Source organism: Nicotiana sylvestris, chromosome 2, assembly GCF_000393655.2.
Source record: "Nicotiana sylvestris chromosome 2, ASM39365v2, whole genome shotgun sequence".
NCBI lineage: Eukaryota > Viridiplantae > Streptophyta > Magnoliopsida > Solanales > Solanaceae > Nicotiana > Nicotiana sylvestris.
This window is the reverse complement of record NC_091058.1, coordinates 8,094,603-8,115,480: the sequence shown is the minus strand read 5'-3', so window position 1 is coordinate 8,115,480 and position 20,878 is coordinate 8,094,603. Positions and strand designations below refer to the sequence as shown.

The 20,878-nt window shown below is 35.4% G+C and overlaps 1 protein-coding gene across 2 annotated transcripts; it reads right to left on the bottom strand.

The window, feature by feature from the left end:
- Positions 1–11,266: 11,266 nt before the first annotated feature.
- Positions 11,267–20,348, bottom strand: LOC104209999 (uncharacterized). 2 transcript variants are annotated; one of them, XM_070167662.1, is made up of 8 exons: positions 20,010–20,348; positions 19,195–19,381; positions 18,812–18,909; positions 18,379–18,511; positions 17,477–17,694; positions 16,215–16,257; positions 12,162–12,412; positions 11,267–11,966 (listed from the first exon to the last, which is right to left on the bottom strand). In XM_070167662.1, the coding sequence occupies exons 1-8, from the start codon at positions 20,186–20,188 to the stop codon at positions 11,546–11,548; spliced, it is 1,530 nt and encodes a 509-aa protein (XP_070023763.1). In that variant the 5' UTR covers positions 20,189–20,348; the 3' UTR covers positions 11,267–11,545. The 2 variants fall into 2 exon arrangements, with proteins under 2 accessions (XP_070023763.1, XP_009757089.1); XM_009758787.2 differs by having other exon boundaries at positions 18,379–18,484.
- Between the last annotated feature and the right edge of the window lie 530 nt (positions 20,349–20,878).

The following is a 20,878-nucleotide window of genomic DNA, read 5'->3' as shown; positions in this document are numbered from 1 at the left end:
ATAATGTAAATATCTACTAATATAAGCTCATTCGATCTAAAATCAATTAGAATTTTTTCAAGGTTGTAATGTGGGTTAAGGAACGATAGGATATATTTAGGAATAGTGGTTCACCCTCCTAAGCACTTTACACATCACTTAATAATCTTTATGCGCAAATTCCTCAATCCCCTTCAATTTCACAAATAAAATCATCCCAAACAACGTACACGTTAAGCACTACTTTAATTCATATCCACTATCAAGAACAAGACAACAATTTGTTAATCTCTATTTTTCTTTTTCTTTTTCCAGATTTTTCTCTTTTTTTTCTTTGCAGTTTTCGCTAGTGATGTATTACTTTACAGAACAAGTGCACCTTTATTCCTTTCATTTGTTTCACTCAAAAGCCACCCACACTTAGTCCCTTCTTGCTTATTTTAGCGCTCATTTAATAATTAACGTGCTTTAAGAGGTAAAAGGATCAAAAATATCAATTAAGCTCGAAAAGGGTATAGGCTTGTAATGTGGGTGCCAAATAAAAGTCTATAGGCTCAAAAGGGTTAGCTAGGGACAAATTTTATTTGTGATAGCGATAACACTCGAAAAGACATCAAAGAAAGCCTAAAATTATTTTTCAAACCGAGCTTCACCTAAAATTTCGCTTCAACTCACATATCGGGAAAGTTCTAGACACAAGTGCAATACATGAACTACACAAAATCTCACCCCACGTGGCACATGATTCACTAAGGACGGTCTCATTCCGATTCTCAAACTAATGCAAGTATTCGCAGAGCCACAACATATTAAGCATTAAGCACAACGTGAACATAAGTCAAGAAAATGAGACGTAGGCGTCACAAAACATGTTATCCAATAACCAAGGCATCATAAGCAATTTTATCTCATATGGAAGATACTACACATGCCAAAGCCTAAATTTTCTACTATAAAACAAGTCAAGAGCGCCTTGGAATCTCATCTTTCTTCCTCCATTTATTTCCTAATTCTAATCTACTCTAAAAAGAAAAAACTACTACCCGGTTCAAGCAAAAACCTTGAAAAAAAACCGCGGCACAAAGAAAAACCAAGGGGGAATTACTACACTACCTACCAAGAATTTTTTTCCCTTTCTTTAGACTTAAATACCTCAAAAAAATTGTCTAATAAATTCATCGTCGGAAAAAATCCAATCTTTTAAATATATATATATATATATATATATATATATATATATATATATATATATATATAAACTAACACAACTAAAGTAGCGTAGTAAGTCACCCAGACAATCTCCTCACCCCACACTTAAAATTGTGCATTGTCCCTAATGCACACCATACTAATAAGAGGGTAAAAGAAACTCCCTGGTAGGCCAAAGACCGAAGCACTAGCAGCTCATAGGGTACTCAGACTTCTCTCAAGCTTGGTCCTTCGTGCGGGTACCTCATACTTAGTTCCAGCCATTTGGTTTGTTGTTGGATCCTTCCAATAGCTTAACTTTCGATAGTCCTAGAAAATCAAAAATTGACACTACAAAAATAATAATAATAAATAAATAAATAAATAAAACAGTAAAGCTGGGCTGCCTCCCAACAAGCGCTTGATTTAACGTCGCGGCACGACGCAAATCACTTTGTGCCTTCACTTTGAACTTATGAATTGGACCCTAAGTTTTGATTCTGCTTTATGATCATGCTCCTGGGGCCATACAAATTGTTGCGAGCCAAAAATTGAATGATAATTTTTGAACTTTTTGGCTTTTAACCGAAGAGTGTCATTTTTCCTAGACGGCCTTGAAAATTTCAGAATATAGAGCTCATCTACCTCTTCCTTTAACTCTTGCATTGGTTCATACAGATCAATTTTCATTTCACCATCTGAACATAATATAGAGAAGTGTTTGGAATGAGGTCTAACACGCTCAAATACATGAACTTCAAAATTTTTAACCTCCTCCACACCAGTCTCACTAGAGGCAACTAAATTTGTATCTTCAACATCCCTAGTTGACTCTAGTATTACTTCTCCAACATCGGCATCCTCAACTTTTAGTTGGATAGATTGTTGGTGTTCTACTTTGACCTCCTCCACTAGCACCTCCTCGTATTTTTTTAAATCTTCAATTATAATGGCAATTTCTATAGTAAATTCATGCTCATATTGGCTATTATCCATAATGTCAACTTGTTGCACTTTACAAGGTTCAATTAATTTATTCGCCTGAGCCTCCAAGTTGTGAATAATTGCCTCTTGTATTTGTATCTGTAGTGGTTTCTTATCATATAGTTCCATGAAACACTTTAACATATCTTTGATCTCCTTCGATAAGCTTCCCAAGGTTTTTTGTTCCTATTAACTTCACCAGAAAAAGTAGAACCATCATAGTAAGGGGTTGAGGGAAGATAAGAAATATAAGCACAACCATGAAAGTGACCATCTTGACCACCATACATATCACACACAGTCCACACATAAGATTGAGTTGGTGCACATAACTCGCTCTCGAAAATATTTTGATAATTTTGCAATGGATGATTTCCTTCACGATATGCATAAGGAGGATTAAAAGTAGAATTACTAACATCAAAACTCTCATAATTCCAAGATGCCATGTTCTCAAATCAACAAGTAAAACAAAAAAAAATTAAATACAAAAAATAAAATAAATTAAAATAAAATAAAAGTTCAAACTTGAAACCTAGAAGTATGTACGCTTACAGCCACACCGTTAGTTCCCCTGCAATGACGCTAAAATTTGATCACGCCCAAATATGCCTTATAAAAAGGACTAAGTGGTCATTGCAAATATAATTCGGCTTACAAGTCTGGAGTCGAATCTCACATAGAACTAAGACTTAGCTACAGTTGTTCACTATCGCTAAGAAACACAAGTCCAAACCATTTTCTAATTATAAAGATTGTAATATTTATTTTTATCTAATTAACTAACAAATACTAGAAAGCGGTAAAACTATCAATTAACAAGGATAAGGATTGAGACGAGACTAAGGATGTCTAGAGTTATGATTTCCCCTAATGTCAGAATCCTTTCCGCTACATTTCCTATAAAATTGCATAAGTCTTCTCTACCGATCATGAGCGCTCAGAGTGTTGGTAAATTTCTCCCAAGTAACTACCACAATTTACTAGACATATTCTCCCGAATTATGCTAGCTAGTATTAAGTACGGCTAACTCGGATCGCATCAAGGTTTCGTTATCCCTAATCCCACATTTAAACCCTCCGTATTGATCCCTCATATACGTTAGGAGTGATGTTATTCAACAACTACCTAAATATGCACTCTCTCTCGAGTAATACACACTAAATAGGCACAGTCGATTGAGAGCTCTTCAACCAACCACAATAATAACGTAGTTGAACAAATAGAGAAAAAGCTACAGCAAATCTATATTAACGTAACAGGAAAATCATCCTCCAATAGGTTCCATCAAAACCCTAGATAATAAATTAGCTATTCATAATACTATGCATAACTACAATACTAGAATTCATAACCAATAATGGAAATAGGAAGAAAGAAGTGAAAAACTCGTAAAAGAATTCTCCGCCTTGCTCCTAGTGTGTTTTTGCCTCCTTAGATCGAATCTCCTCTCAAATCTGTCCAATCTCGATCTCTCTGTCTGTCTCTCTTCAAAGTGGCATTTTTAGGTCTATTTATATGTGTAGGAAAAGACCCAAACATGTAGGTCAATTCTTAATCAAGCTAGGAAACGAATTAAGTCTTCAAAACTCGGACTGGACCTGGCCCTAGGCCTGGCGTCGCCAGCCTAATGCCAGCCTCAGCCTAGCCTTTGGCTGGCCTCGCCAGGCTAAAGCCTGGTTAAGGCTGGCCTTTACCTGGCCTCGCCAGGTCTCTTTTTTTCACTGTTCTTGAGCACGCTTTTAACGTTTAACTATCCTTTTTGCTCTACTTTCATCTTCAATTCACCTACACACAAAATAGACTCTATTACACACAAATAAAGTGTAATTTATCATTAAAGCATATAAAATGCAAGGCAAATTATTTTAATAGACTTCTCCTACCAGATACAGATAATAAAACAAAGATTTCTTTGATCATAATTTTTATAAATATTTTAAATTATTAACGATTATGACTTATATTATTTTTTGTGTAATTTCTAACTGTATAAATTTATCTCGAAAAAATTGTAATTTTTTATGTCAAGTTAATACCAAAATTAGTCAATTTGATTATCGTACTCCTAAAAGGTTCACATAAATTGAAACAGAGAAAATAATATTATAAAATTACAATTTCGCAACCAAGGGGTAGGGTAGTATGTACGGTAGAGTATGTGCTATTTGTAAATCATGTCCCTTTACAATTTTGAATTTAAGAAAATGACCTTTTTAGATAAAAGACGGATCTCTTACGTGTAAAAGTAAATCTCTTATGTGTAAAAAAGAGTTAGGGTCATAAAACTAAAAACAACTTTGTAAAGAGCCAAAAAACCAATGGACCCTTCAGTTGCAAGCATAATGTAACCTTTTTTTTTGTTTCCCACCTGGTGTCCGGTACCCGTATATCCAGATTCGCGCCGCGTAGGGCCCTATTCGGGGGGAACGCTCCCTACCAAAGATTTTTTTCATACTCAGAGCTTGAACTCGAGACTTCTGGTTAAGGGAAGAGCAGTCTCATTCACTACATCACATTATTTGGTAGTACGTAAGGTAACCTAATTAGACATGCTATGTAGGGAAATGACACCAAATAATAATAATAATAATACTGCAATAATATTATTTGTAAGCATACACACGAATTAGCTTGAGTCGTGCTATTTGTGAGGGAAAATACACCAATTGGCTTGAGTCGTGCTAGGCACTGTCCCAAGAAACTATTTAAGCAATGTGAAATGTTTCCCCCGGATTAAACAAGTCCATCTCTATTTAGATATAGGATACAAGAATCAACAAAATTAAATAATAAATCCAGCAATTTGGAAAATAAAGAACAACTAATATCTTATGCCAATTAAAATATTATAGAAGAAGAAATTAGAAGGAGAGGGATGTATAAGAGGGAAAGAAGATAAAAGAATTTCTTCTTTGATAATGATTAGCTTTTCTTGGTGTTTGATGATTGGAGAATGATGGCCTAATCATGGCTATTTATAGGCCTAAGGAAAGCTTCTACACAAGACAAATGTTTTACTTACTTGTCAAATTTCCTTCATGCAAGATGACACTTGGACAAAATAAGCCATTTGTCCATAGCTTCTAGAAGGCTTACCACATGTAAAACTCTTTACGTGCATATTGACACTTGGTTTAAGGCATAACACTTGGACTCATTTATTTTGAAAATACTACTACAATCCCCACATATTTTCAAAAAATTCAAAAAGAGAAGTAAGATTTGCTGGATTTGTATGGTCCAAATGCAATATGTTTGGTGTCTTCTGGACTATGAACCAAACTTAGATCAATAAAATTTAACTCACAGAATTACTGGTGAAATATAATATTTCTATGAACCAATAATTCTTATTGTAAGTCAGAGATTTTATCAATCACATTTTGACCCCCCGGTAATTTTGTTGTTCAACGCGGTTTTGCGCCCCATAGGCCATGCACATGCCTGGTTATTCAAGAGAGCTCTAGAGACTAGGCCAAAATCTCATAGGAGCAGCCCACTCCACTCTCATATAGGTGAATTCATCAAGTGTATACTGCTTTTAAATATACCATTCATAAAGGACTATGAATTTCATTAAGAGTTATAACTCAGCCTCTCAATTAGTAGCAGTCAAGCACTCTCTTTTAGTGCATCATTGCCAATATCGACTTGTTACATATGAACTTATTTCATGGGATCATAGGTTGGGTTACCATCTCTATTGACAACATGTCGGCCTTAACCCCATCTCTTTTGAGGTTTGAAGAATTAATTTTCTTCCCACAGGTTTAGTCAGCGGATCGGCCAAATTAATTTTTGACTTCACATAATCAATGGAAATTATTCAATCTCTCAGCGGCTGCTTTATGACATCATGTCTCAATTTCATGTGTCTACTTTTACAATTATAAGATTTATTCTTTGCTATAGCTATTGCCGCTTGGCAATCACAATGTATAGACATGGGAGGCAATACGTCCTTTATAAAAGGGATATTAGCTAAGACGTTTCTTAGCCACTCAGCCTCAGAATCAGCTAATTCCAGAGCTACAAACTCTTATTCCATAGTCGATCTAGCAATCATCGTCTGTTTAGCTGATTTCCACGATATTGCACCACCACCAAGGATGAATACATAACCACTAGTGGATTTTGTCTCATCTGAATCAGAGATCCAGTTTGCATTACTGTACCCTTCTAAAGTAGAAGGAAATCCACTATATAGGATACCATAATTCATGGTTCCTCTCAAATATTTCATTAGTCTAGCTAATGCAAACCAATGCTCTCTGTTGGGATTATGAGTATATCTATTCAGTCTACACACAACATAGGCTATATCAGGCCTTGTAAAATTTATTAAATGCATTAGACTCCCAATAATCTGAGCATATTTAGACTGAGCAACTGGGTCACCATTATTCTTTTTCAACTGAGAGTTAGCATCAAAAGGAGTGCTCATAGATGTGACATTAAAATATTCAAACTTCTTAAGAAGTTTCTCAATATAATGTTTTTGTGACAACATTATTCCATCTTCACTTCTTATAACTTTAACTCTCAATATGGTATTAACTTCACTCAGATCTTTCATATCAAAATTAGCAGATAGAAATAATTTTGTACTTTGCACAATATTAAAATTTGTACCAAATATAAGCATGTCATCAACATACAGACATATTATCACATAATCATTGTCTGCCTCTAGTATAAACACATTTATCCATCTCAACTGAAGAAAAACCGTCTTTCAGTAAGACTTGTTCAAATTTCTCATACCACTACTTAGGAGCTTGTTTAAGGCCATAAAGAGATTTAATTAATTTACAAACTTTATTTTCTTGTCCAGTAATGACACAACCTTCATGTTAAACCATATAAATCTCTTCTTCTAAATCACCATTTAGAAAAGCAGTTTTCACATCTAGTTGGTGGATAAAAAACTTACGAATTGAAGCTAAGGCAATTAAAACTCGAATAGAAGAAATTCTAGTCACTGGTGCAAATATATCAAAATAATCTATATTTTGTTAAGCAGAAAATCTCTTTGCTACTAACTGAGCTTTATATTTATCTAAAGATCCATCAGGATTAAATTTCCTTTTGAAAATCCATTTACAATCAATAAGTTTTGCACCAGGAGGTAAGTCAGTTAAAATTCATGCATTATTTTTCATAATGGAATCAATTTCAACTTTTATTGCCTCTTTCCAATATTTAGCATCTGAAGAAGATATAGCTTCAAAATAATTTGATGATTCATTATCGACAAGAAAAGTTTGAAAATCATTTCCATAAGTAAAATATTCTTTCCTAGGCCTTTTGCTCCTTCTCAGTTCCTCATTAGAGGTAATTTCATTATTTGTTTTAACATGTGTATGCGAAATTTTATCAGATAATGGATAAATATATTCAAAGAACTCAACATTCTTTGTCTCAATTATAGTATTGCAATCAAGCACATCACTTTTTAAAACAAGAAATCTATATGCAGCACTATGTTCAGCATATCCAATTAGCATGCAATGAGCAGTTTTAGAACCTATTTTTCTCCTTTTAGGTTCAGGCAAAAGAACTTTAGCAAGGCACCCCCACACTTTTAAATATTTCAAGTTAGGTTTATAACCCCTCCACAATTTATAGGGAGTTATGCAAGTTCTTTTATGCGGTATTCTATTTTGTAAGTGACATGTCGATAAAATAGCTTCATCCCAAAAATTATCAGGAGCATTAGAACTAACTAACATAGAGTTTATCATCTCTTTCAATGTTCTATTTTTCCTTTCAGCTACTCCATTTGACTCGGGTGAATAAGGCGGAGTAACTTCATGAATTATTCTATTCTTTTCACAAAAATCATTTAAAGTTAAATATTCTCCACCTCTATCTGATCTAATTCTCTTGATTTTTCTATAAGTTGATTTTCAACCTCAGTTTTATAAGAAATAAAAGCACTAAATGCATCATCTTTATTTCTAAGCAAATACAACTTAGTATATCTAGAAAAATCATCAATAAAAGTCACATAATATCTTTTACCACCTCTAGTAATAGTCTGCTTTAAATCGCCTAAATCAGTGTGAATTAAAGATAACAATTTAGTTTCTCTATTTACACAAAAACAAGTCTTTCTTGTACTTTTAGCTTCAATACATATTTCACACTTATTAATATTATTTGAGTCTAAACCAGATATTAATCCTAGCGACTGCATTTTCTTTATATATGCGACATTAACATGTCCTAGTCTAGCATGCCACAAAGAAATTGACTCAACCATATAAGCAGAAGAAAATGCATTTTCATTGCTAGTATCAGAAATATTAAGCACAAATAAACCATAGTTACAATATCCATTATCCACAAAAATATCATTTTTGGTCAATACGGCCTCATTATTTTCAAATGAAACCTTCGCTCCAACTTTTTCTAATAACCCCACAGAAACCAAATTTGTTTGGATATTAGGAACATGCAATACATCACTCAATGCTAGAGTTTTATCAGATGTGAGTTTGAGAAGAATTTTTTCTTTCCCAAGAACACGAGTTGTTCTTGAGTCACCAAGATAAATAGTTTCTTCTCCTTCCTCAACTTGGGTGTAAGACAAAAATTCATTTTTGTTTGCACAAATGTGCCTAGTAGCACCAGAATCTATCACCCAATCTCTCACACTGGCCACATTATTTATTTGGAAAATGACCGCAATAATTATATTATCCGCTTTAATCAAATTTAATTTTGACTTAGCGAGATTGTCATTTATCCCAACTCTATTATTGCATTGAGGTGCATTTTTCTTGAAGGTTTTAATATTAGCATTGGATATGTAACCATATCTGTTCACATACCTGTGTTTGGACATTAGTGTCTGCCAAAGTTGTGGATGCATTAACGTACTTGCAACACCGTGGATATCTGGCAGGGCAACTGGAACAGTAGCAGTAGAGACAACACCAAAATTGGTGGCACCATCAAAAATTTCCGTAGTAGTATTACTTGCCATACTTTCTTAGATTGTAGGGAAATGACACCAAAAAATAACAATAATAATACTGCAATAATATTATTTGTAAGCATACACGTGAATTGGCTTGAGTCGTGCTATTTGTGAGCGGAAATACACCAATTGGCTTGAGTCGTGCAAGACACTGTCCTAAGAAACTATTTCAGCAATGTGAAATGTTTCCTCAGAATTAAACAAGTCCATCTCTATTTAGATAGAGGATACATGAATCAACAAAATTAAATAATAAATCCAGCAATTTGGAAGAGAAAGAGCAACTAATATCTTATGTCAATTAAAATATTATAGAAGAAGAAATTATAAGGAGAGGGATGTATAGGAGGGAAAGAAGATAGAAGAATTTCTTCTTTGCTAATGATTAGCTTTTCTTGGTGTTTGATGATTGAGGAATGATGGCCTAATCATTGCTATTTATAGGCCTAAGGAAAAATTCTACACAAGATAAGTGTTTTACTTACTTGTCAAATTTCCTTCATGCAAGTTGACACTTGAACAAAATAAGTCATTTGTCCATAGCTTCTAGAAGGCTTACCACATGTAAAACTCTTTGCATGCATATTGACACTTTTAAAGCATATCACTTGGATTCATTTATTTTGAAAATACTACCACATGTTATTCTATTTAAGGGGAAAATTTTATTTTGTGTCTCATATAATTGACATTAGTTGTATGAGACATCTTTGTGTCTCACAGTTTTAAGGACCCAGAAATATAAAATTGAGGCTCACAAATTTGTAAGACAAAAAGGAATCTCACACAACTAATATAAGTTGTGTGAGACACACGGTAAAACTTCTCTATTTAAGGGGATTAGAAATGAAACAGGGCAAGTTGCCCGTCCCTGTCCTGTCCATACGAGAAATGGGAATTTTCTCGACAATTGTGATTTAAGGCAGAATGCAGTGTACCACCGTTACCAACCCCCTATGCTAACATCACCAATGCCTTCCTTAACAGTTGTACCTTCCAACTTCTGGATGGTATCTACCTCTTCTCTATGTCATCATCATCAAATCCTAACTGCTGCAACGTGTCATCTATAATTCATGTAACCCCATGTTTTTTCCTGACGTGGCAGCTCCATTGGTTTAATATGTCCTTTGACGTGTACATCAACTTTCACGTGTCATAGCACATACTGTCACTGTTTCATTTTACGCAAATGTATTTGACCGGACATAAACCTGGATAGATAGATGGTAGAACTTTTGTGATTAAATTACTTCACTATAAAAAGCTTATGGAGTAATTAATTATAAAAAGGTTGTTTTTTCTTTAACGAATTAAAAAGGAATAGGCGTGAATATAATGAATCTAAGGGAGTAATTTTTTCCCATAAAAACATCAAATCAACCTATAGGTTTGCACTCACGATAGGTTAATTTACCGAACGCCTAAGTACTTCAGATCAGATTTTTCTTTTCAATGTTCTTGAGCTAATTTATGTGTGCATAACATTACGATTAGTCAAATTTTTCCGAATTCGAGGTAAAAATAGCACGGACTAGCCAGTTTTCGAACTGGTCATTGAAAAATAATCAGCGTTTACAAGTCATTGAAAAATAACCACTATTTGCTGCTACACAAAAAATTCCAGCATAATATACTGGAGATCGGTGCACCTGTGTATGAATTTTCAGCATATTATGTTGGAACTCCAACACGCAAAAAATTCCAACATAATATATTGAAGATTGGAGCACATGTGTATGAACTTCCAACATATTATGCTGGATCGGTATATTATAATGGAACTCCAATATATTATCTTGTAACTCCAGTATATTATACTAGAATTCCAGTATGTTATGCTGGAGTATTTTCCAAATTTTGAACAACATTTCGTTTTGATTTATCTTTACATGACAAATGACTAAATTTCGATTACTTTTAAAATTGCGGCTATTTTTGATGACCACTTATAAATCTGACTATTTTTGAATTTCTTCCGAATTCGAGAGCCTAATCAGATATCAAATTTAAGGGTCGGAAAGCTTTATACTACATAAGCGGCAAGAAGAACGTAATACTACTATACAACATTGAGTAAGCAGATGGGGGGGAAAAAAAAAAAACCATCGAGTAAAAAAAATCAATGACGAGAACAATGTTTTTCGAATGGGTTAATGGGTGCACAATTTTACATATAAAAAAGGAAACGAGATAAGGATGCTATGTAAGTTTGGAAGATGAATCTTAAGTGTAGTACCAGTTGAAATTCTGTCATTATCATGTTTCCATTATATTTCACCTTTATGTACACACTGCATCCCACTTCTCAGAAGAAACTTTGATCCAAATCTAATTGAAGTTAGGCAGTCCAGAGTGTGGATTGTAATGAAGTGACGTATTGGAATTTGAGTCAGGGGCGGCAGCTAGGTTGAATCATTATCTGGCTCTTCTTCAGTATCACTCTGTGATTGAGGACCCCAAAATTTTGATTCCAGGATGCCTGAATCAGAAGAGATAGGAACCATCGCGTTGTTGAAGTCCTGAAAATACAAGGCACTATGGTCTTCGTCATTACACGCTGTAACTATTCTACATCCATCAACAGCCATTGCAGAACACCCAAAGCCTGGAGGGGAATCACATTGAAGACAACTAAGCAAAGAACATGTTCGTCTACCATTCCCCGTCTCCCAAACATGTATTTCGATATCCTCCAGCCCACCACTAACAATTTTGTAGGGATCCATGTACAAAAGGTTTACATTGCCTTTATGTCCATCTAACTCCGCTACTGCTTCTCCCTTCTGTATGTCACCGCCTCTTCTGACATCCCAGAGCATTGCTCTGACAACCATTTGCATTAGCTTTTATCAGTTATCTTCCAATTCAACAGCAGTATAACACAAACCTAAGAGATACAACCCAAGAACGAAAACGACAATACAGAGGCCAGTTGATGCATAATGATGTAACAACTTATCAAACAAAGTCAAACCTATGAGTGGCAAGAATCCAAGCATTGAGTCTGAAAGATCATACCGTTGAGCTAACCCTGTGCAGATCAATGATTTCTCTGGCAACATTTGAAAAGAATGTAATTCTTCTTGATGGTTCACTTTAAAGACTTGACGCATTGTTCTTATATCAATTGCAACAACCGAGGAACCAGCCGCAACATAGATTAGTGATTCATGACACTTCATTGCCTTAGGTGCGCCAGGCACAGTGCTCTTTCCCACACAGCATGAAGAGCGAACAGTAGATGAAGTAGAAGTGTCCCAAACCATCACCTGCCATGAGCAACTAAAGTTAAGGTCGAAAGCAACTATTGATTCTACACCAAGAAGCACAAAAGTTCCAAAAGAAACTAAACTAAAGAGGTAATAGTGGTTCAAGGATACAACTTGTATGCGGATAATCATTGCAATCAAAAACTTTGACAGAACTAGCTCGAAGCTGCACTGCTTGTTTCAGCCACTTGACCCTTTTTTTTTTCACGCCACTTAAGCCTATTTTCACTTAAATGCTGCGATGTTAAAAACAATTATTACTGAGAGTCTGCGAGATGTTTGCTTAAAGGGAATTGAAGTTTTTCTCTTTGTTAAATGCACCGTGGGAATATAAATGATAAAAGAAATTTATTCTTCTGCAAAACTACATGAAAAAAGGTAAAAAGGGAACAAAGGGATATAGAAAAATTATGTCTTGTCTCTCAAAGAACTTGTGCAAACTAGATTCTGCAAATGAGATCACAGAAATATTAATACTTTCTAGGAGGGCCTGGAGTTCGCTATACATACTCACTTCAAAGTATGTGGTTTAAGGAGGAGAATTTGCAATGTCATGGTTGATTATCAAACTTCACGAATAGAAAGAATGTATCATTACGGAAGTTAACTCACTTGGTTTTAGAAGGGAAGTATTGTGGGGAACACATCAAGTATCGCAATTTCTTGCAAGGCTTTACAAATCATGCATGTAGGGAAAGCTGAGTTCAAAGGCAACTTAGATTAACAGGGGACTATGTAAAAGGACAGAATAAGATGATCCCCTGAAGGGACAACTTGGCACACGACCAAGCTCAACTGCCCCTCATGCTTCTACTTTTCTAGAGAAAAAAATGGAAAGCATTAGAAGCTTGCAGAAATTTTCAGTTCCTTGGAAGAATATTTTTTCCACCCATTTTCCTTAACACCACATAGTAATTCACAAGATGTTAACTACAAATGCTAAAAAGAGGATTAGTAAACAAGAGAAGGAACTTCCTTGTGGAATTTTCTCTCAATCTAAAGTACGAGTTCTAACTTAAGAGCTAATTCTGCTAATAAAAAAGGGCAATCGGGCACACAAGGTATCTCGCATTCACACTAAGGCTGTATTGTGGGTCGGGCCCAGCCCGGGACCGATAGCAAACGGGCCAAACGGGCCGGTCCCTAACGGTCCTAAAAGCCCACTGTGGGCCGGTCCTCCCAAAATAGACCGCGAGCCCGGGACCGTTTAGCCCAGGTCCAGGAGGCGGGCCTGGGCCGGTTCAACCGGGCCCAACGGCTATTTTTCGGAAAAAAAAAAAAGGCCAACGGTTAGAAGTTTAGAAACTAGCCGTTGGCCTGCCATTTTAGCCGTTTGGCTTTTTAAAAAATAGCCATTTGGCCCCCAAACTTTGTTTTAACCCCAAATTTTTTATAATCACACTTTTTCCCTATTTTCAACTATAAATACCCCCTTATTCTTTCATTTTTACTCACAAAATCATCAATCTCTCTCATTTCTCAAACTCAAATTGAAGTATTCAAGTCTTCACTCATCTCTCATTTCTCAAACTCAAATTCTTAATTCAAGTTAAATCATACCCGGTGATTCTAGATTGCACCCATTTGTTTTGGAACACTTTAATGTGGTAGAAGAAAATGAAGAAGTTTACATAATAAAGTGCAAGAACTGTGGTCGAGTCTACACTCGTCGTCCAAAGGAGGGCACATGCAGTTTAAGGAGGCACATAAAGAGTTGTCTTACGCGTTCTCCAGACATTCGTATTTAAGATTTTAAGTTGATTTGAGACAATTTGTGTTATTTTAAAATTATTAAACATATTATGCTTAATGTTTTAGTTTGTTAGATTAATTTGAAGTATTATGTTGAAGGCATTGAACTTTAATTTGAAATATTAAATGTAAACTTTAATTTGCAGCTTTGATACCGAGTTCATCTTAATATATATAGCTAATGTATACAATCTTATATAAGGCAATATTCTATATACGACAATATACTAACTACTAAGTGTATAGTATATAAGCTATATTCGAATTTCGATATAACATTAGCTATAAAATATATATATAAGCTATATAATTTAATACAAAATGTCTCAAATCAACTTACAAGCATAAATTGTGTGTTGTCTTGTCGGTCTGAAAAGCTGACCGGCTGCGAAAAAGCTGTTTCGTTTCAGAAAAAGTGAATATGTATAGGTGGTGGTGGACTACTTTTTGTGTGTTGTCTTGTCGGTCTGAAAAGCTGACCGACTGCAAAATAGTTGTTTCGTTTCAGAAAAAGTGAATATGTATAGGTGGTGGTGGACTAATTTTTGTGTGTTGTCTTGTCGGTCTGAAAAGCTGACCGACTGCAAAAAAGCTGTTTCGTTTCAGAAAAAGTGAATATGTATAGGTGGTGGTGGACTACTTTTTGTGTGTTGTCTTGTCGGTCTGAAAAGCTGACCGACTGCAAAAAAACTGTTTCGTTCAGAAAAAGTGAATATGTATAGCACGATACAATACTACATTTTGTGTGTTGGCTTGTCTACAAATAACGGGCGCTTTCTAGTTATTTTTTGCGCTTAACAATAACCAATAGCAAATATTTCCATAAAAGCAAGGTTTTTCTTTACGCTTTAACAAATGTCTGAACCCCTTTATGTGCCAAGGTGCGAGTGCGGCAAAAAATGCATGATGCAAGACTGTTAGGATGATGGTGAAGCTGGACGCCACTACTGGGCGTGTATGAACAAGTTTTATAGGGTTCCCGACGAACCTGTTTGCAATTTTGAGGTATGAATTGATGAACCCTGTCAGCAGGAATACTACAAAGAAAAGTTGCAGTACCTTCATTGTTTGTGTTTGAAGCAGTGGGAAAGAGAGCGACAATCCAAACGAGAAGTTGCGGAGTTGAAGGAGAAACTCAAAAAGGTGGAAGAAAAAAAAAATAAGCTGGAAGACAAATTTAAGTGGTTGGAGCTGAGAATACTAGGCGGTTGTGACTAAACAATGACATGTACGTGTTGAGCCTAGTAGTGTATCTTTATGTTTCCCGTGTCATGTGTTTTCATTAGTTGTACTGAATTTAAGTTATGTTAAGTTTCTATGTTTGTGTTTGTGTTGTACTGTTAAAATAAAGAAGAAACGAGCCTTGACTATTTTTTTATATTTTTTTTATATAAGACAATTTATTTCTTGTAAATTATATAGCTTATATATATAATTTACAAGAAATTGCTTTAGATAAAAAAATTCAAAAAAAAAATAGCCCGGAACACTTAGGCCCGTTTAGGCCCGTGGGCCCGGCCCATTTAGCCCGGGACCATGTAGGCTTAGGCTCGTAGTGGGCCGGTTTCACCCTCCAAGACCGCTAAGCCCGGCCCGCCAGAGCCCCGGGACCTTTTGGCCTGGCCCGTTTAGCCCATTTAGACCCGACCCACAATACAACCTTAATTCACACACGATCCGGGGAAGGTCCGCACCTCAAGGGCTGTGATGTAGACAGCCTATCCTAATGCAAGCAGCATTAGAGGCTGCTTCCACGGCTTGTACTCGTGACCTATGTCACATGGAGATAACTTTACCGTTGCTCCAAAACTCCCCTTGAGAGCTAATTTCGCTAATACTCTAATCAAAAGTTTTTCATATTAAATAACAAGAAAATTAATGTAAATGAAAAAAACATAATAGTGACTCAAAAAGAGAATGTGCAAAATCTAGTAGTCGACATAATCAAATAAAATGTCATGGAAAATTTTAGAACCACATTCAAATTTGGCACCGTTAGTGTAGCTTGATCATAAATCAAACTAAAATGTCCCAACACAGATCACAATACCTTGGAGTTCTTTGATATGCTCACTAGAAGATATGTCTTGTGCCTGAAACCAGAGAGATTCAGACAATAAGACAGTTGAGAAGAAGACAAAGCTCAAATTACAACCTCTTAAAAGAATTTAATGTTTCCATCAGAAAAACTAAGATTCACCAAGCTATAGGTTAGATTTCTCTCAATTCATATTCATAGCAAAGAATATTGACTACCCCTGCACTGTGTGATCCAAATCTGAAGCAGCCAGCAGATCATCATAAACAGAAAGAAGGAAACCAGAAGAAAGCAGGTTTCTATCTACTTAATATGTTCAGTTACAAAGAATTGCTTTCTTGGGTTAAGTCTCTTGGTTATGCATGTTGCAAGAGAAATTGGTTTAATGTCCGTGTGATTACAGATGAAAGAAAATCACAGCTGTACCCTGAGAGTGCCAATGATACTGCAAGAGAAACAGTTCCAAATATTCAGTTGGGTATTCACGTCGCTGGATTGCACGGTGCACACGGTACTAACATGAATGATAATAAACATTACGAATAACTTTCCAAAATACATTTGATGAGTGTATAAATATTAGATCACGATAACTCAGCTTTGAAAATCACAATAAGCATAGGCGTATTTCGGCTTTTGGGTGGAGTAGTCCAGGACTACTTCACTAAATCTTTTTGGGCTTTCAAACCATCACAACTATTGGATCCCAATTTATCAAAAGTTATCATTAGATTTTAGCAGACCTCAACTAATACTGTACTTCCTCAGTATTCTATATATTTTCTATCTTTTTTCTTTTGGATAATTGAATCAATAAATATTTCTCTTTTTTTGGGAATAAGTTTTCCGACTTTGAGAAATTTTAGAAAAAAGAATGTTCAAAATGCTTACACCTTATGATTGACCTTCACTGTTTGCCTGTAAGAACATCGTGGAGTAACTCAATATAGCATTTTAACTCTAATTAACAACAGATAGACGTGAAGCTAATACAAGCTCCTGCTTGATTGCAATATCGCGTTGGAGATGCTCGTTTCTTAAAATCTATACACTAGAGATCAGTACAATTGTACCAAAAACAACGGCTGTTTCCTTAAATACTGCTTCTGTTGCAACGATTCAGGGAGGAAAGAAACAATCCAGATTGTTAACCAAAAACTGGCACCAAGAGAACCAAATCCAGATGCCAATTTCCCAAGCAAGAAGTTTTGGCAGCAAAACAGGATAATAATAAAGATAATTTGCAACAAATATGCAGAGCAATTACTTCATACCCGGCAACTGACATCAGCACTACAGGTTTCTCATGCCCGTAAAGTGTTGCCTTCAAAGCTTGTTGGCCGCGCTTACCACTAGAATCAAGGGACCATAATCGAACAGTTCCATCTAAACCACCGCTTGCAAGTATATTACTAGGACAATCACCCAACAATTTGTCTGAAAGTGTGGAAACTGGACCATTATGGCCTCTGAAACATCGTTGACAACGCCCCTAAAAATGAATCCCACAGGCAAAACTGAGAAAATGACGGACAACATAGTTATTTAAAGAGATTGGATACCCATATACAGAATCTAAAACGAACATAACCAGAAACTGATGCATGCGCATATGCATAGAACATGACATTCACCGAATTGACATATTCTCTTGGTACCAAAGCATCATGAGAATTTAGGCTGTCCTTGCATTCAAAATAATGTGCAGAATTCAACAGTTCCACTAATGGGAATCAGTATCATAAAGTAAACATAATTTTGCGCGAAAAGAAAATATGCAAAACTTCAATAGTTCAACTGATGGGAATCTGCATCATAATGTAAACACACTTTAGCACAAAATCCTTATAGGCTATGGAGCAGCCATGATGCATCAGAAGAATACTCTATTTCTTTCTTTTGCAATAGGAAAATGATATTCAGCAAAGAATATTGAGTAAAACAGCAAGTATGACAACTCCATGATATGGTGAAAACAATACTTAAAATTAACAATAATAAGTTTTAAGAGATTCAACTAAAAGAATTTGCAGATTAGAACGTCACTGACAGGACAAGAATTGATTACGAGTTTCATAAGCTCAGTAGGTTCAATAACTCATGAGACCCAGGACAAATACAAGTATTCACGCAAACATTAAAGGAACTAAAAGTCATCTTGAGTTATTTAGACTACCTTCCACCATAGCCGAATTGAATGGTCAAAGCTTGAGGTTACCAAAAGATTGTCATTTTTCTGCATCTTGCTACTATACAGGCATGTCTCTTCAAATGGAATTAATCTGCAGTTAGTAGGATTATGGCTGTTGCTACACATATTAAAAAGAAATATCAAAACTAAGACATAACATATTTGTAAGGGAAGCAAACAAGTACTGAATCAGCTAATCCAGAACTTGTTCAGTTACATCCTTCAAGTCTATCTTGGATGAAGCGTGAAGCCCATAACATTCTCCAAAGATGGTCACTCTGTAGCTTCCTAAGAACATTTCCCATCTTGAAGCAGAGATGAGTTCAACATATCCATCTACTTTGCTTCTTAATTTCACAGTGCTAACTCTCAAATCTCACTTGGACCACAGAAAAAGAAAATGTAAAGCAACTCTAACCTCATAGAAGTAATTCTGGAGGTGTGATCACCGAGTGTGACATACGGATCACTTCCATCCAGAAAATTGCCAATGTTCACTATATGGACTGAAGATCCCTGCATACAAGTTATTAACAAAAATCGTGTCATATAAATACTAATAAATATGGTTGAATATTCTATCAACTCGACTCCAGAAAATAAGGATTACAACTACCGGTCTAAGGTTCACATTGCAATTGAAGGAAAATATCTAAGATAATGTAGTCAAGTAATAGCTAATTGTAACCCCTCCTTGCACACACAACCACCAAGATGCACTTTGTAAGCACTTTTGAGTTCTATGAAAGGAATAGCTAATTGTACTGTGACAGGAATTTGAAGAAATGGTCGACATACTACCTGAGAAAATATGATATTGTCTTTGTCAAGATGCAAATTTTCATGAGGTTTAACCTCAGTAGCAAACTCTACAGCGATAGGGTCAACGAACTTGAACTGCAGCACATCACTACGCCTTGCAAGGTACGCTTCCCTGGCAGTTGGTATATGAGGAAAGCTAGAAGGTACTATTGGAGACCACTGCTGTCTGAAAAAATGAGCTTAGTACTAATCTCTAAGAAACTGGCAAGCAATGAAATACTGGAAGCAGAGAAGATAATCTGTTGATAACACACCAAACAGTCACAATTTTCCAATCATAGGTACTTTTGAAGCATTTTGGAGAGTCCTTTTCCCAAATTAGCTTCCTTTAAAGAAACAAGGCCTACTTCTGAATACTCTTTAGCTTCCAATGCGAACTACTTTTGTGTTAATTATTCAGAAACCACGACTCCCAATATATAAGAAGATCTCTCTTTTTGATCAGTAATCAGAAAGTAAATTTGGCAAATATGTAAGAAGATATATGATTTAAGATACCAATACCCTAAGCAGTTAAAAGTTGCTCTACATCACCAAAGTTTAGCAGTAGCTTTAATTTTCAATTCAGTTTTTGAGTTAAACAATAAAAACTGCCCTACTCGAAAGAGTGAAATAGTGCTGATTTCTCTTCAATTAGATGGACGATAGTGCTGCTAGGATCATTTACATTTACACCGCAGATTCGCTCGCAAATAGAGATGCATAATTGCTACGAGTATTATAAAAGATTGTATCTATATCCAACCCTTATCAAATAAGTAATTAACAAGGGTTTAATTAGGAGAAAGTATAACCTGAAAAGGGATTGCCAAATATAGTCAGAATAGGCAGCTCTTTGAAGGTATTTACAAGACATAGCCATGTTTGACAGGTCTTGAAGATTCAAGTAAGTTGCACAGTGAACCAATGCGTCCATGTCGAGGTCTCTTATGCTTGTCGAGTTATTTCGAGTCGCCGGTGAACTGTCCGCCATTTTTTGGATTCTCTCTATTCAAACCCTAAAATCACAAATGAATGGCGAACTGTGTGAGAAATTTCTAGAATTGTAAAATGAAAGAGGAGCTATTTTGAAAAGGAAGCTCATATGCGAGTGAAATATAATTCAATCCCGTAAAACGGTTCCCAAAATGGGTTCCTCCGATTTTTTTTATTATCTTATTTTAATTAACTTCTAAAATCAAGGAAATTTCTAACTTATACAAAGTTTGTTTGGATTGACTTTTAAACTGATTTGAATCAGCTTTAAATTTTTTTTTAGCATTTGGCAAAGTCAAAAAATACATCAAATAAGTTAAAAGTTACTTTAAAAGGTCAAAAATAATAAGTTGGGCAACCCCAACTAGGACTGTTTATTCGGATCGGATATCCGAAATCTGAACCGATCCATTCAATTTCGAATTTCGGATTGGATCGGATTTCGGATTGTATTTTTTAAAATTTCGGATTCGGATTGATATATTTTAATCCGATCTGATCCGATCCGAAATCCAAAATTATTAGAGAATGTATAAATACTACACTTTAATTTCGGATAGTCAGTACTTCCTTTACATCAACCGCCAAGTTATTACCTTTACAATTGTTAGATTTAGCTATATTGACACCATAGTACTCTCATAAGTGCATAAACATGAATTTTTCTTAATGTATTGCTTCTTTTACA